The sequence below is a fragment of the Rhodamnia argentea genome, chromosome 8 (assembly GCF_020921035.1).
Source record: "Rhodamnia argentea isolate NSW1041297 chromosome 8, ASM2092103v1, whole genome shotgun sequence".
In the NCBI taxonomy this organism is placed as follows: domain Eukaryota; kingdom Viridiplantae; phylum Streptophyta; class Magnoliopsida; order Myrtales; family Myrtaceae; genus Rhodamnia; species Rhodamnia argentea.
Window position 1 is genome coordinate 27,327,428 of NC_063157.1, and position 15,542 is coordinate 27,342,969.

The window sequence follows — 15,542 nt, forward strand, 5'->3', positions numbered from 1 at the left end:
AGAACTTCAATCGTTGCATTATCATTACTTGCCCTCCTCGGTTCCTCGGACAATAACATAGATACAACATTTTCAAAGGATAGCGCACTAAAACCAATACCAATCGAAACAATTATATTTTCTCATTAATTTGGTAGTGAACACAACAACATATATGCTTTACCTTCCTCATTCAGGTTAACATTAATAGACGAAAACTTCCCACATAAAGTATTAAACTCATTCGAAGGTTTATAGTCACTTCCGCAAAAACAACCTGTTCACGAGCAACTTGCTTTGATAAAGACTTCCCGACGTCATCTAGAGATCCTTCGCCGTCTTCTCGGAGGTCATGCCAGCAAGACATAACTAAATCAGGCTTCGGGCTATGATCACTATTGATCCACGCTTGCAATTGACCGGATGCGGACTCCTCCTCCTTCGCCTTCTCCTTGGTATTCACATCAAGTTTATCTTCTTCGATCACGTGCCATAGATCTCCGTCCACGAGCAAAATCTCCATCTTCAGCTTCCATAACTCGAAATCCTATCCTCCAAACTTCTCTACTTCAATTAGCTATTGACAAGCCGATACCTTCCCAAAATTCGAATTTTTTTTTTTGGGATCTCTCTTCACCCAGAAACCCAACCTACAAACCTCACTCCAATACTGGATATTAGTATTCGATGCAAAATCACAACGAAAATAAGCGAGAAAGAGAAATCGAGACACAAAATTTTGTCCTAATTCACCCTTAAACTAAAACTACGTTCAGTAGATGATTTCACTATAATTAGCACATCGCACCTTTCATTACATAACTCAATTACAAACGAAAAAATATATATATAGCAATAGCTATTCATGGACGTAAGCTCAAACTACCAATGAAAAAAATATGAGCTTAAACTATAAAAGCCCCATGGTGAAGCTTTTTTAGATCCACGTACCTTCCTGTCGATGGAAAGTGCGAACCACATCCCACAAATATAATGTAGAACAAAGCCACTAGAGCTCATATTGATTGTGAGTCGAGTACGGGGCAGTATAATTAAATCACTACTTGCAAACCCAAAATGTTAATCAATTACTGATACGGGAAAAAGGGGATGGTTCGGTTGCTGAAACTGCGAAAAGTTCCGCATCTTCAGAACAGAAGCTAATTTAACCTATTGCATATGTAGCTCAGAAACAGAACTGGACAACTACATCTTCAGAAGAGATAGGATAAAGCAAAATTGGGAGAGAGAGAGAGAGAGAGAATATATCAAAAGAGAGGGGCATTAATGTAACAAGGTGAGAAGACAAAAAAAACAAAACAAAACAAAACCTAAGACAACAGGGGCCTTAACACTGTTCACAAATTCCTAATTTCCCCAGAACACCACTTAGATCGCTAGTTCTTTCACTTTTTGTGCAACCTCAGATTCTTGCTGCTGCTTGGCAGGTGCACTCTTCCTTTCCTCCACAATAGGGAGAGACCCATCACATGAAATGATAGAAGTAAAAGGAGGTTCTTTGTAAACCATTGGAGGATTCTCCCTCTGGGCCGGTGGTGCAGCAAATACAGGCACAGCTTGCCCGGTACAGACAGGTGGGGCCACTCCCACGGGTGATGCCTGCATGACCGGAGCTGGCAATCTCGCTGAAGGCGGTGGACGGAGGGGAGCAGCGTATACTGGTGTTACAGTCCTTATTGCCACTGGGGGTGCAATACCACGGCATGGTGCCCTAAACTGCTGAATGGGGATGTAAGGAACAGCTCCAGCAGCTGGGAACTTCTGCAGGCGGGCCCCAAGAGCTTCCGCAGATGGATTCCTTGGAACTGGCAAGGGCCTATCATTTGCGGATGTCGGTGAAGGTCTGACTTGAGAAGCTGCTTTTTGGAAAAATAGAGGAAGGATCTTTGATGTGGTGACAGGTGGAGGTTGTGGGCTAGTTGCTCTTAGATTTTGAATTTGAAACTTCTTCGCGAATGGTATGGAGCCGCTGGGGGAGTTAGCCAATGCTGCCTTCTCCTTCGAACGATAGTTTAGTAAAGCTCGTGCTATCGTTATCTGCTCCAGCTCATCATTGTTCTCTGTCTCAGATGATGTACTAGCAGTTTCTTTCGACACTGCACATAAACGAAAAATCAATACTATTCGAATATCAGAGACTAGCTCATCCACACATGAAGCCTTCATGGATGTTACTCTATAAGAATTGGACATGTGTAACCATATCAGGTGGGAGAGTAGGGCTCTAACAAAGATACAGGAATTGACACTTTTGCAAGAAGGGAAAGAAGTTTATGAACTTCAGCTAGAGTAAAGAGGAGACGCAACCCATTAGTAAATCTACTCAATGTAAAAAGAAGATTAGGACCTGTGACAGAAAAAACCACAGATAATTTCATATAACATAAAGGACTCCCGCAAAAAAGCAAACAGCTTTTTGCCTGCATTCACCACATTTTCAAGTGTCCTACATGCCTTAAGCTATAGAAATCACTGAAGGTGGGTTAGCTGAAACTATTTCCAGAAACTGCCATCACTTCAATGTAAAACAAACCCGGTCTTATCCCCAACCAAAGTGCAATCAAACTAGGTTCAGTCATCACTTCAGTCGAAAATAACCCCTCTCATAGCCTGTACTGCAAAAGGCGCAGTTTTTATGAATGCGACACAATTATACTTGCCATTCTTATGGCCCTTGAACCCCCGTGCTTCAGCCATGAAGATGTTATTCTACGACAATGTACTAATCGTGAATAAACTAAGACACACAGAAATCGGGAAAATGACAACAACATACAACACTATTTAGTTTTAAATCATCTTAGAAAACCCAAGGAGCCGGCCTTTCACATAGAGAGATTCAACAGGATTTATGCACTAAAACATGTAGTAAACGTACAAAAACCAAGGCAGTGTTTAGGCCTTTTCTTTTACCAGCATAGCATGCTATTATCACATAATTTTTAAAAATTTGAGCAGATAAAATTTAGAAATGCTTACATTGCTTCAGAGACGACCAAGCTGCCATTGCTGCATTCTTTTCTGCTTGTTTCTTCGTCTTGGCAGGTTCTCCAGTGAAAATGATTCCAGCTAACTCTACCCTGCCTGTAAACACAGGCAGGTGGCCTAGGCCTGATCGAAATGTAAAATATTGTGGCAATGGAGCTCCAACTCTTTGTGCAATCTCCTGTAAGAGGTTTTTATAAACCCCCGTCTCATCCTAACAATGGAAAACACAACAAAATTAATAAAGGAACACTTGTCCTGGAATGATGGATATACTAACAAGTAGAATTGAGCAATGGACAGGCAGCTCCGTCCAAGCCCGTAGGGCCCCCCTGAGGTAAATGGACGGGCTTGGGCAAACGTCTTACTTGAGAAAGACTTGCCCGCAATTTGCTTTACAAATTTTGTTGTATGGCCGGCTTGGACAGCAAGTTAGGAGAGGGCCTGAGCCTACCTAACAACGACCTCTATAAGAAGTTTAAACTTAAACAAAATACTAATGATGCTGACAAAAAGTACATAAAAGGTGTGGCCGCTTAAGAGCAATTACCATTATAAACCCACTAATCAACGAAGATATCATTTGACTATCCAACTCTATGTCTGAGAATGTAGAAAGAAAAGGACATAAATTGCCTATGAAACCATAATGCTCTGATGTAGATTGAACAAAGAAAAGAAACTCAAATGTAATATGAAATTCGGAACCATCAGAAAGCGGAAACCACAATGCCTACGATTCTCCAAGAATTCCCATCCCCAAGTCTGTTCAGTTATCGTCCTAGGCTTTTTCTTGTGCCAGCTCCTAAATCTTCCATGACATGAACCGGCCAGACCTCTATCTTGAATTGCCCATGTTAACTCGGACGAAAATATTAAAAGGAACACACGGTGAATCACTGTGATGGGCGTCAGCATGATTAGCTAATAAGCAAGAATCAAGTACTCTGATACTTTTCCGCTTCATGGAATCACAAATATCATCGATTAGCTTCAAAATTATGTCTGCCTGATTGAGATGATACAGATGTCAGAAAAGCAGAAAGAATTGACTTTACTCGGATCCATTTCCTCAGTGACCGACCCCACAAGCAGACGTCATGATAGTCGCTGAAATTGCTCAAAACACACACATGACACACCCCTAAACCGTGGATTTAACACTCTAAGCATGTTACCGACGCATGGCCAGCTAGAATCGGCACATCAAAACGGCACTTATCAACGGTTCGAGACCTAATCGGAGAGAAACGGACATCTAGTAGAGCTACTTAAAACAGAATGCTCGCACCCGCAGAAACCAAAGCATCGTCCGAATCGAACGCCACAGAGTTTAGGCAGAGGCACATTAAAGAGGAAACAGCAAAACCGGCGATCAGAAAGAAGGCGAGGAGGGGAAAAGGCTCACGAGGATTCGAGCGGCGAGGGAGTGAGAAGGGCCGCGAGTGGCGAGGGAGTGGAGGGCGACCTCGGCGGCGGAGTGCTCGGCCTGGCGGAGGGTGGAGCAGTAGCTGGGGCTCTCGAAGTTCTCGCCGTTGAAGTTGACGGTGGCCTTGAAGCGAGGGGCGTGGTCGGGACCTTCCCTGATGCACGCGTAGGAGGGCAGGTTGAAGCAGCTCCTCTGCGCCAGCTCCTGCAGCTGGTTCTTGTACATGTTCGCCCCCACCTCTCGAAGTCAATCCTCTCTCCGCCTGCAAAGGAGCCCGAACCCGGCCGATTCTAGCTCGAGAGCATTTGCCGCGAGGCGAATCAATCGAGGCTCGGAAATGGGAGGGGGGCCCCTCACGGAAGGAGACTCGTCGGAGATCGCACGCTCCGGCGAGATCGAGGCTTTCTTCTTAGGGTTTCGGCCTCTCGCACCGGCCGTGGACCGAGAGACGCGTTTGATTCTTCGCTGCAGAGAAAGCGAAGACTGAAGACCAGAGCGGGAGGAGAGGGGGGGGAGATGGGTGAAATTATGAAATGGGGCCTTTCCTCTTTTCTTTTCTCTTCTTTCCCTTTTTTGTATTATTTTTTTAATTATTTTATTCAGGGGAGTCTATGCTATACATATTCCATATGTATAGTAGATAGTCCGACATAAAGTTTAGGACACGCATGACAACACTTCTGCTTTAAAAATCAACTTCTCGTCGGAAGTTGATTTTTCCACTTCTATTTCTGAGCAGAAGTTGATTTTTTCTACTTCTGAAGAGAGGAATTTTAATTTTTTTTACTTCTTCAAGTGATTCCAAAATTACTTTTGAAGTAAAAAAAAAAAAATGCTTGAGAAATGTAATAATGAAAGTGCATAACCAAACGGATTTCTGTTACGTAAACACTTTTGGAGCAGAAATTATATATACTTCAAAAGTATTGTCAAGTGCGCCCTTAGCCGCATGGATGTGAGCTTTTTCACATATTTTCTTTACGACTTTTATTTGATTAAATAATTTTCTTTTTATCTTCGTTTTCCTCCTCCTCCTCCTCTTCCCCTTATATTTCCTTTTTATTTCGAACACAAAATTCGATGGAGTTATCTCATTATATATTTCCGAATAACAAAGTAGAAAAGCTGCAAAAGATGTGCAAATTCCGAGTTATCTTCCAATTCTATGGAAGGAATTTCGGTTAACAGTGAAATTGTCACTCTTTTTCTTAATATGATGCGGATTGTTTGAATAATTCTAACTTTTAATGACGTGTTCGAATAGTCTTTTATTGTATTTTTTTTAACCTTTTGTTTGATTCAAATCGTGCAATAGACACTCTTTGACCTTTTTCCCCTTATAATACGTATACTTTCCACGGCGTTATAATCTTGACATGTAGATTGTCTTAGGTTGTGACGATAAAGCAAAAGGTTGTCTTTAGTTTTTGTCGAAGCATAAACGAAACGTGCCCTTAATCTACGTATGATCTTTCCCTTATGCTGCGCTAGGGAAAAATTCTAAATAAGGGCCCAACATGCCCTTATTATCCTCAAATAAAGACTTGAAATGATCATTATTTCAAATAAAAACTTAAAGTATGTCATGTCTATTTCAAATAAAAGCTTCACCTCGTCGGCCCACTAAATATTCCGACCAATCAAGGGCCATTTCGTCAAAATACAATTCGAATTTAATTTTTAGTTTTAGCAATAAAAAACTAAAAGTTAAAATACAAAAAAAAAAAAAAAAAAAAAGGGAAACATAGGCGGGAGGATTGGAGGGGCGAGTATGCTTCTATGGTAGAACCCGAAATCTGGAACTAGATCGGTGGGAAACCCGTCCGATTCCAAATTTCAAGGTATGCATGGTAGGTTTCAAGTTTCAAAAATTTATGTGTGTAAATATGAGTTGTTATCAGTAAATTATAACAGCAAATTATGGTCGTTAAAAGTGATGATTCACTGTAATCGTTTAATTAATAATATAGGTGCAATATGTATAGACTCTGGAGCCAACTTTGAAACCTATGACAGGGTAGGTTCTACAAAATGATAATCTGTTTCGATGGATAAGTCATGAGTTTCATATGAAAATTGTATAGAACCTAAAACCGCTTACTCCTACCTATGGTTTCTTGCCTCACTGCTAGAGCCCTACTCTCCCACCGATATGGTTACACATGTCCAAGTCTTATCAAGTGACACCCATCAAGGCCACATGTGTGGATGAGCTATACAGATTGAAAAAGTATCGCATGAAAAACTATCGAAACCGTTATCCCAACGTTTTAGAGTAATTTTACGACAAAAGACGTTCGATATGTGATTATTATATTTTGCTAGCATTGTTAGGTTCGACTTACAATCGGGGTATTACATATTTTTTGGGCTGGCAACATATGCGATGAATCGATGACAACCCTCGCCATTTAGTGCATCATCGTCAACTCAATTCATCGTCATGGCATAGGGGACTTTTCATTTTTACAAGCAGGCACGCACAAGGGTCTTTACATTCGAACCAAAAATGGAACCCTCAAGATTCCACACTGGATATTAATTAGATCGAACATATCGATCATATTGTGCTCGAAATGCTGTCTCATTTATATGGGTAATTTGATATAGCTCGCGATTTTCAAGGGTTTATCCTCCACATTGGGAATACAAAGTGTTTTCCATGCGAGACACCTTGAAGTCACCCCCGAAATCATTTTTAATCTGATTGAAAACTAAAATACGAGTTGTGAAAAGGATTTTAAACCGACTTTTTCTCATTAATAAAAAGGAGGAGGACTGCAGTGAAAGAAAGATGGTTGGAAGGCAAATACAAAACTACGGTCCGCGTGGCTCGCGTGAAAAGACGAGAGTACCCTTCCCCCTCTGGTCAGGCCTCGCTGACTATTCAAATGCGATATCGAAACTTTTTTGATTTTTTTTTTTTGGGTCAATTAAGCATTTAATGAAAATGAACAGCAAAAAAATTAAAGCTGTGGGGGAGGCAGAGCTTTTAAAATTTTTTTAACCTCCAAAAGTGATGAAAGTTTGACCGGGGGGAAATAACGAGAATGCCACTGCTGGGGGTGGGTTGTGGCATTTAAAGTTGGGTTTGACTGGGATCGATCAATCTTTCCGCAGATCGGAAGGAAGCCGCGGCTCGCGAGTTCGAACGTGAACTGTGGTATTTAATCTAAGATTTTTATTTAGGGATAAATTCACTGGAAATTGAAAAACTTTGTCGCGAGAGTATAATTAACTTTTAAACCTTCTCAAAAAAATGCAATGAAATCTCAAAACTTTGTCAAATTAGTGTAATCCGGTCCTTCCATTAACGCCGCCAATTTATCCAACGGAAAATGCTGATGTGACATTTTTCAATTATTTTTTCTCTCCTAGATGGCTTTTTTTTTTCTTTTCTTAAGTGGCATTTTTATTATTTCCTTCTTTAATTTTAATTTTAATTTGATAAAAAAAAATATAGAAGCCTGCAATTTTATATATAAAAAACAAAGCTGAAAAAAGAGAGAGATAATGTTAGGAGGTTGGTGGGTGCTGTTGTGGTTGGTCCTCATCGCCGGAGGGACTGGCGGAGGTCGCTAGGCTCGAGTAAGGCCTCGCGCGGCCCTAGTGTGGGTGAGCCTCGTCGGCTATCACCCGATGTCAACGAGGCCTTATCCCGACCTAGCGAGTTGCTGGCCATTCCCCGCATCCGGCGAGGGCCAACGTCACCCAAGTCCGGGATGGGTGCCCAAATCCGGGTGATTTAGACCTGAGCAGGCCTCCATCGTGGCTAGCAAGTAGGCAACCTCGCTCGGGGTTGGCGAACTCCACGGATGAGCGGCGGCTGCACCCACCATCCCCCCTCCACTCTCTCTCTCTCTCTCTCTTCCAGCTTTATTTTTTAAAATTATAGTTTAGCTTTTTTTTTTTTTTAAACTGATCTAATAAAAACTTAAAGAAGAAAATAATTTAAAAAAAAGCCACCTAGCATATAGAAAAATGCCACATCAATATTTTTCATTAGATAAATTGACGGTGTTAGCGGAATGACTTGATTGCATTAAATTGACAAATTTTAGAACTTGATTGCACTTCTTGAAAGTTTTAAGATTTCATTGCATGACAAGTTTTAGGAATTTTATTGAACTTATCCCTTTTATTTAAGGACAATGAATACGGAAGATAGCTTTCGCTCATTTCAATGTACAATTTGATCGTGACTTGATTTTCTTAACAAGTAACTTGTAATCACTCGTTGACGATCCACGACCTATACCTTACTAAGCTTACCTTTTTGCATAGCACTGCCGCATAAACAATGGATCCGCTGGGTTGGATGGGCAACCTTCTATTTGGCCTCTATACCGGTAGTGGAGTGGCTTGCTAATGGGTTGTGTCCATGGATGTCCCGACTCGGAACAAAGAGCGCAATTTTTTTTTTTTTTTGCCGGAGAAACAGTGCCATTAGAGCGGGATGCAACGGGTAGAAGAAGATTCCACGCATATATTATCATGGAGCTCGGACGATTACACTACTTGGTAAGTGACTGAGAATAGTCATTCTATACTTATCTAATCCTGAATCGGGTGACAAATGGCGTAATGCTTGCATTTACACTATCGCCGTCGATTGAGTGAAGCCAATCGCATTGCGCAAAAGTCGCGTCGCTCATGTTAGGCCATGAACTCCATATGAAACTACTCCAAATTGCGGCCTTTTTTTTTTTATATTTATCACATCATCCATAAAAGGAGCACATTCCGTCCATTTTCCTCTTCCATGAAAGAGGATTAGGGACAAGTTTGGTCTTTCCAACTTCACTTAGATGAGTAGACCGTGCCTTGGAGTTAACCTATTGGGCTTCTGTCAGCAGAAAATCCGGCCCATAGACGTGTCATAACCGGGACTGCCTTAGCCCTTTCTCTGTTATTAGTAGTAAATAGCTCATTATCCAAACTTGGCCCGATCCACTTATTTGACAACCTTAATAATAAGCTTGCTTAGACAGAGCCCATTTCATTTTATGTACATAACAAATAATATAAGATGCAAATAACATTGAAAAAATTATAAAAAAAAGTCATAAAATTATTGTACTTTTGCCAATTCAATCCTAAACATTTTCATTTGTTGCAAATTGAGTACTATTGATCGAAAATCGCCGTCATGTATGCTGGCCATTCTACGTGGCACAACCCGTGTTGACGTGGACAATTGTTAGTAATATTTTAGTACATTTTCAATTTTTTCTCTCTTTTTTCCTTCTTTTCTTTTGTTTTTTATGTACTATTCGTGCAACCGATGAGGGTTGTCGGGGCCATAAATTTTGCTCAATAATTTTCATAATCTATTTAGCAATCACAATGGTGCCACCACCAATTAAAAAATCATGCACCCATCGATCCTCAAAACGGTTTGACCACTGTAGAGTAGAGCTGAGCATAATGAACCAACCGGACCAGTGAGTTTGGTCTGGCTCCGAGGAAGCTTCAGTCCGGTGCTCGGTTCCTAAAATTGGAATCTGCGATAGGGCGGTCCGGTTCCCGGTTCCGGTGGGGAACGGAATCGATGGACCGCCCGCTCGAATTGACCATTTTTTTTTATAAAAAATTTATAAAACTGTATCTGTCCATTGGTGTTCGCACCTCTTCTGATCAATTCAATCTTCACAGCAATCCCCTCGTGCAAGCATCTCCATAAGAATGTCTAATTCAGTTCCCTTTGTCCTGGGCCAGCTTACTCATCTCTCCTTTATCAATTCTAAGCGGGCCAGTCCCAAGAACACTGTATTTTCCAATTTGGGTTTGGTTTGTTGACGCCCATTTTTCTTCAGCCGGACCAGCATCCGGTTTCCATATCCATCTTCTTCCTCCTCCTCCTCCTCCTCCTCCTCCCCTGACTTGTGGGGACTTTCGACTGTCAGAGCTTCGACATCCCTTGTCGCCGGAAACAACACACTCATGGCTGTCACGCTTGTCGTCTCCCTGGGTCCATAACATTGCTTTTGAAAGACTACTCTTTAAGGTTATCTCAATTTGTCTTGTAGATTGATATACAGAAGTATTTTGTTCTTACAATAAAAAATTGATCCCAGCAGCTCTTCTGACCTTTGTGTCCACCATGTTTTTTTTTTCAAATGCATTAATAGGTTGGGTATCACGAGACATTGGACAGTTTGGACTGGCCCCATACTCGGTTCTGGAAATTGGGAAATGGGACCACTGGTCCGGTTTCCGATTCTCAAGGGGAATCGGACCGGATCAGACCGGGAACATATCACCCCTACTATAGAGCCCCGCACATCACCCGGGTGCAATCGTCCATAACAATGGAAGTTTGCTCATACGTATCCCCAATTGCCAGTACGTACCTATCAACCTGCGACCCCGGCAGCCTCACTTAGAGAAATGACTAAAGAAGGTAAAGAGCCCATTTAGGCAAGGTAGTCGGACTTTCTATTATCCTAGTTCGAATCCTTTGAGCCCTTCTCCTCTTCCGATCACGCGACTTTGAATATCGGAGCACCGACCCGGTTCCTAACCCGGCTTTGTGTTGCGGATCCAATTCCGGAAGCGGGGATGTTGCCCGGCGAGCTGAAATCAGGCATGTCGCTTTCGGCTCCTGGAATTGATTCCTCAGTTTATGGATGAACAATGACGAGAAATAAGAAATTAACTACAAAAGAAAGAAAGGCCAAGCAATAGTGCGTTTTGCACATCCCAGTCTCCAGTCCTAACACGAAGAATAGTAAAACTTTGCCCACAAATTATTCCTTTCTGTCGCCCACGATTTTCTTCTTGGGGAAGTTAGAACATATGCTTAGCAATGGAATTTCCAGATTTCTCGTTACTCAATCCTTTACTAGATTGTCCACTGCGTGACGACAAGTTTAAGTACTTTATCTCTTCATTCTAAGGAAGAGATAAGAGCCTCAATGGAATCTGGGCAAAATTTTTTGAGATTGAAATCCTTTTTGTGTTTGTTCTATTTGTAGTAGAGAATCTTGTGATGCCCAACAGCTTCAATGAAATTTTCTTTTATTTATCTATTCCGGCGATCCTTTGGATGCCATTAACAACAAAAAATGTGAAAGTTTGTCCTCCTTTTCGCTACGGGATGATCCCCGAACTTTGGCCCGATATGCAATTTGACCTGTGAACTTGTTAATTTGTTCAATGTCATCCATAGATTTTTGGTACATATTGAAGTGCCTCGGTGACCTTAATAAGAGCTTTTGATGTCCCAAGGCGTTGTTCGCACTAATTACGAGCTCTGTTTTAATCTCATATTTCGTATATATTAGAGGGCGCATGCGGAAGCTTAATCATCTATACACAAACAAGCGGCCGTACAGAAATACATGCAAGTGCATGCATAAAAGGAAAATGGCAAGCACGCCTAATAGGGTATAACCCTAGTAGGATTCATCACCTGTATCACATGCACACATTAAGATCATTCAGCAAATTGTTTTAAAATGCTATATATATATATATATATATATATATATATACATATATGTATGTACATCTTCTTTTATTTAAACAGAACTTAAGAATACACTAGGAGGAATTGAGGAAAAAACTACTCCAAGTACTATCCTCTTCTCCGCCAACGTGCTCTAGGTTCATCATTTCCATTTGCGGCCAGAAGAACCTAGCTAGCTGGAAAAGGGTTTAGCAACAAGGGGTGAACGAATGCTCAGAAAGTAAAGCATCTAACCTACTGACTAAACTATCTATTTATCACCCAATCAAGCATGACTCGACCAACCAATGGCAACCAAACAACCACACATGGATGAGACTCGACAAAGAGTTCACATATCGTGCAATACGGCCCTTACATGCATGAGCACACACAAGATTCATTTAGTTTTTAGTTTCCACTTCAGAACTGTTTCCATGAGACACAGGTCATGGTTATTTGAGGGACACAGGCCTCACTTTTATCTTCGAGGGGCACAGGCTTCGATTATAAGGGATAAATACCTCAACTTTTCGTCCATGGGACATCGGCCATGGAAATCATGAGGGACACATGCCTCAATTCTCCCCAACTCCGGGGCTTTCGAGGGACACAGGCCTCAGGCATTTCATTTCAATGGGACACATGCCTTGGACTTTTCGATTTCCACTAAGGTCCCATTGGGTATCATTCGGACACAAGCGGATGTTAAACGTCCTCGTTGGGACACAGGTCGTTGGGACCTCAATTCTTTTATTTATATTAAATGTAGTCCCACCATCAACCATACAATCCACATACATATGATTCACTTGACTTGTTACAGCGAACAATCAATCACACATATTTGACCGCCACTTTTCACGCCACAAGCACAATGCGTGCTTTGATACTTAGATGCCATGCAAACTGACACCACGGCAAGGCATCCCGTGACTACTCGACGCTATAAACTCCCTCAATGCAGCATACAGAACTCGAGCAATCACCATGACCCCATGCGGCCTCAAAGATGATTACCCACGAACACAGCCACACGAATTCACACCATTTCAACGACAATTCTGATGATCGGCCCATAAACTCCTCTTGCCCAAGATCCATAGACTTCAACTCAAGCGATGGATCTAACATGTAAACCTAGTTCCTAACTCTAGCAAGCCAAACTTCACTTGAACATACCCATAACCAAACAGCGTCGTCGTGCCCAATCAAGCGACCATAGCTAGTCTAGTAGGAAGGGTAGAGGCTCCACTTGCCTGAGGTCGATGCTCCAAAAGACAGGGTTTGAATGTTGCTAGAACGACTCTGACCATTTCTTCTTCCTTTGATTTACGCCCAAATATCCAGTCATCTTCCAACTCAAATTAACGACAAATACCACGATCAGAACATTGATTCTAATTAACCAAGACTTAAGGATGCTAGATCAAACATCTGATCTTCCATAAAAACTCATCTTCTTTAACATGCAAGCCGATTTCCTCCTCTTCATACTATTGATACCTAAAACAATCCAAGAGGGCTCGTGATAAGCACGTGAGGGGGGGCGGCGATCGGTTATAGGAAAGAACACCGAGGCAAGGTAAGTACCAATCAAAAAGGTGCCACGTGTCGGGGTAAGTTCTGGCGCCATTTCCTTCCCGAGCAAGAAAGGCGCGCGAAGGAGGGCCACGATCGAAGCGGTTGCTAAAAGATTGGCGGTAATCCCCACGAGGTAAAAAGAAAATGTACGAAGATTGGGAAACCGTCATCCACGTGGCTTATGGAAAAGGATGAAGCGTGAGGCCAAAGGAAGAAACCACTTGACGGTTACCAAAGAGTCTGCCTATAAATACCCCACGGTGGCAAAACACAAACACATAACAAACACAAAAACACATATTTTTTCAACTAGCTCTTAGTCTTTAGTCTAGCCTAGTCATAGCTTTCCAGATTCCCGTCGTTGATTCAATTCCGGCGAGTTTTATATCCAGAGTCGGGTGTCGTCGATTAAATTCCGACGTCTACTCACTAGGTTCGAGATTGTCGATTCAATTTCGATGTTGTACCCTTCGCTCATCTTGTCCAGTGCCGTCGATTCAATTCCGGTATTGTGTCCTATGATTCCCCGTCCAGTGCCGTTGATTGAATTCCAGCATTGTGTTCTACATCAATGCCCGATCCTGTCGATTTAATTCCAGAATTGTGTCGAAGTTTGCTACATACTTCTACTATTGCACGTATTAGGTTGTCGAAGTTGTCGAAAGTCCGTAACACGCCTTTTGTGTTAATAAAGACATCTATCGCATTTGACACTCTCTGTCCAAAACTGACCCAAAACCCCTTTTCGGAAAACGAACGGATCAAGTTCGATAAAAGATTCTAGCGTTAACAATCCCTTTTGGGCTATAGTCATTTTGGGCCCGTAACCCATGACCAAGAAAGCCCTGTCGAAGGATTTCGATGCGCAACACATACCCATTTTCAAAGCTGTCCTTTCAAGCTAAAATGAATAAAAACAGAGCACCTCATATGCAAGAATAGAAGTCTACTTGTCGGTTTCTTGAAGAAGAGAGAGAATTTGAAGGCTTTTATAGAGGGGGAGGGGAGTGAGGCTATAGAGGGAAGGGTAGGTCGATGGGGTGGCGTTAGGTAGGGGTGTCAAAAAAGCTCGCATCGGCTCTACCCGACTTAGTTCGGCCTGAAAATTCACCTAATTTTCGGGCCTTTTCCGGCCAGGCTTGGTACTCGGGCCGGGCCGGCCCGGCCCGAGCGGCTCCAGCTTTTTTTAACGCCCATATTTTCTTTTTAATTTAATTTATTTTTATTTTTATATTCTTTCATTCGATAGGTTTGTGAAGTGATTTTGATTTCAAAAAATTAAAAAAAAAGAAAAGAAAAAAAGTATCCGACCCGGCCTGAAGAGTTGGGGTACATGTAATTCGGGCTCGAGCCGAGTCGGGTAGGGCCGAGCTCGGTGCTGCTAAGTTTCGGGCTGGCCCGTTGACACCCCCAGCGTTAGGAGTCGGTTGGGGCTTTCGGGACCGAGTTTCATAGAGGTCATTCTTAAACTAGTCCAAAACCAATATCGATCGCCCATGATTTATTACTCGAATATCCATTGCACTACTAATCCAAGTACATAATCCCATTGGGAAATTTTAATCTTTACACATGTTCATCTTAATCCCTGAACTATATGAAAATGTTCAACATTGACCTTCCATTAATTCAAGTTTCCGGATCAACAATGAACATTTTCATATAATTCAGGGATTAAATTGAATATTTACCAAAGGTTCGGGGATCACGCTGAATATATTAGAAGTTCGGGAACCACGTTGCACATAAGGCTAAAGTTTAGGCACCATGTTGTCCTAAAGCTTGAATTAATGGAGGGGAAATATTGAACATTTTCATATAGTTCGGGGACTAAATTGAACATGTATCAAAGGTTCAGGAAACACATTGAACAAAAAGTTCGGGGACCGCATTGCATATAAAGTTAAAGTTCGGGGACAATAAAGTTTAGTGGCCATATTGTCCCTGAACTTAAATTAATAGAAGACTAATATTAAACATTTCCATATAGTTCAAGGACTAAGTTGAATATATACCAAAGGTCGAGGGACCACATTAAAGATATGCCTATTCGGTTATGAAAGGCAGTTCGTGATGGAGCTCGAAGGAGAAGAA

At 41.8% G+C, this 15,542-nt stretch overlaps 1 protein-coding gene across 1 annotated transcript; it reads right to left on the bottom strand.

Annotated features, from left to right (window-relative positions):
* Nucleotides 1–978: 978 nt before the first annotated feature.
* LOC115738182 (double-stranded RNA-binding protein 2-like) lies at nucleotides 979–4,937 on the bottom strand. The gene is made up of 3 exons (XM_030670720.2): nucleotides 4,394–4,937; nucleotides 2,980–3,199; nucleotides 979–2,096 (listed from the first exon to the last, which is right to left on the bottom strand). The coding sequence occupies exons 1-3, from the start codon at nucleotides 4,637–4,639 to the stop codon at nucleotides 1,369–1,371; spliced, it is 1,194 nt and encodes a 397-aa protein (XP_030526580.1). The 5' UTR covers nucleotides 4,640–4,937; the 3' UTR covers nucleotides 979–1,368.
* Nucleotides 4,938–15,542: the final 10,605 nt, after the last annotated feature.

Coding starts and splice junctions, on each gene's coding strand:
- LOC115738182 (XM_030670720.2), bottom strand. CDS start 4,639: ATGTACAAGAACCAGCTGCAGGAGCTGGCGCAGAGGAGCTGCTTCAAC. Junction 3,200..4,393: donor CCCTCGCCGCTCGAATCCTC/GTGAGCCTTTTC, acceptor TTCCATTGTTAG/GATGAGACGGGGGTTTATAA. Junction 2,097..2,979: donor TTGGTCGTCTCTGAAGCAAT/GTAAGCATTTCT, acceptor GTTTATGTGCAG/TGTCGAAAGAAACTGCTAGT.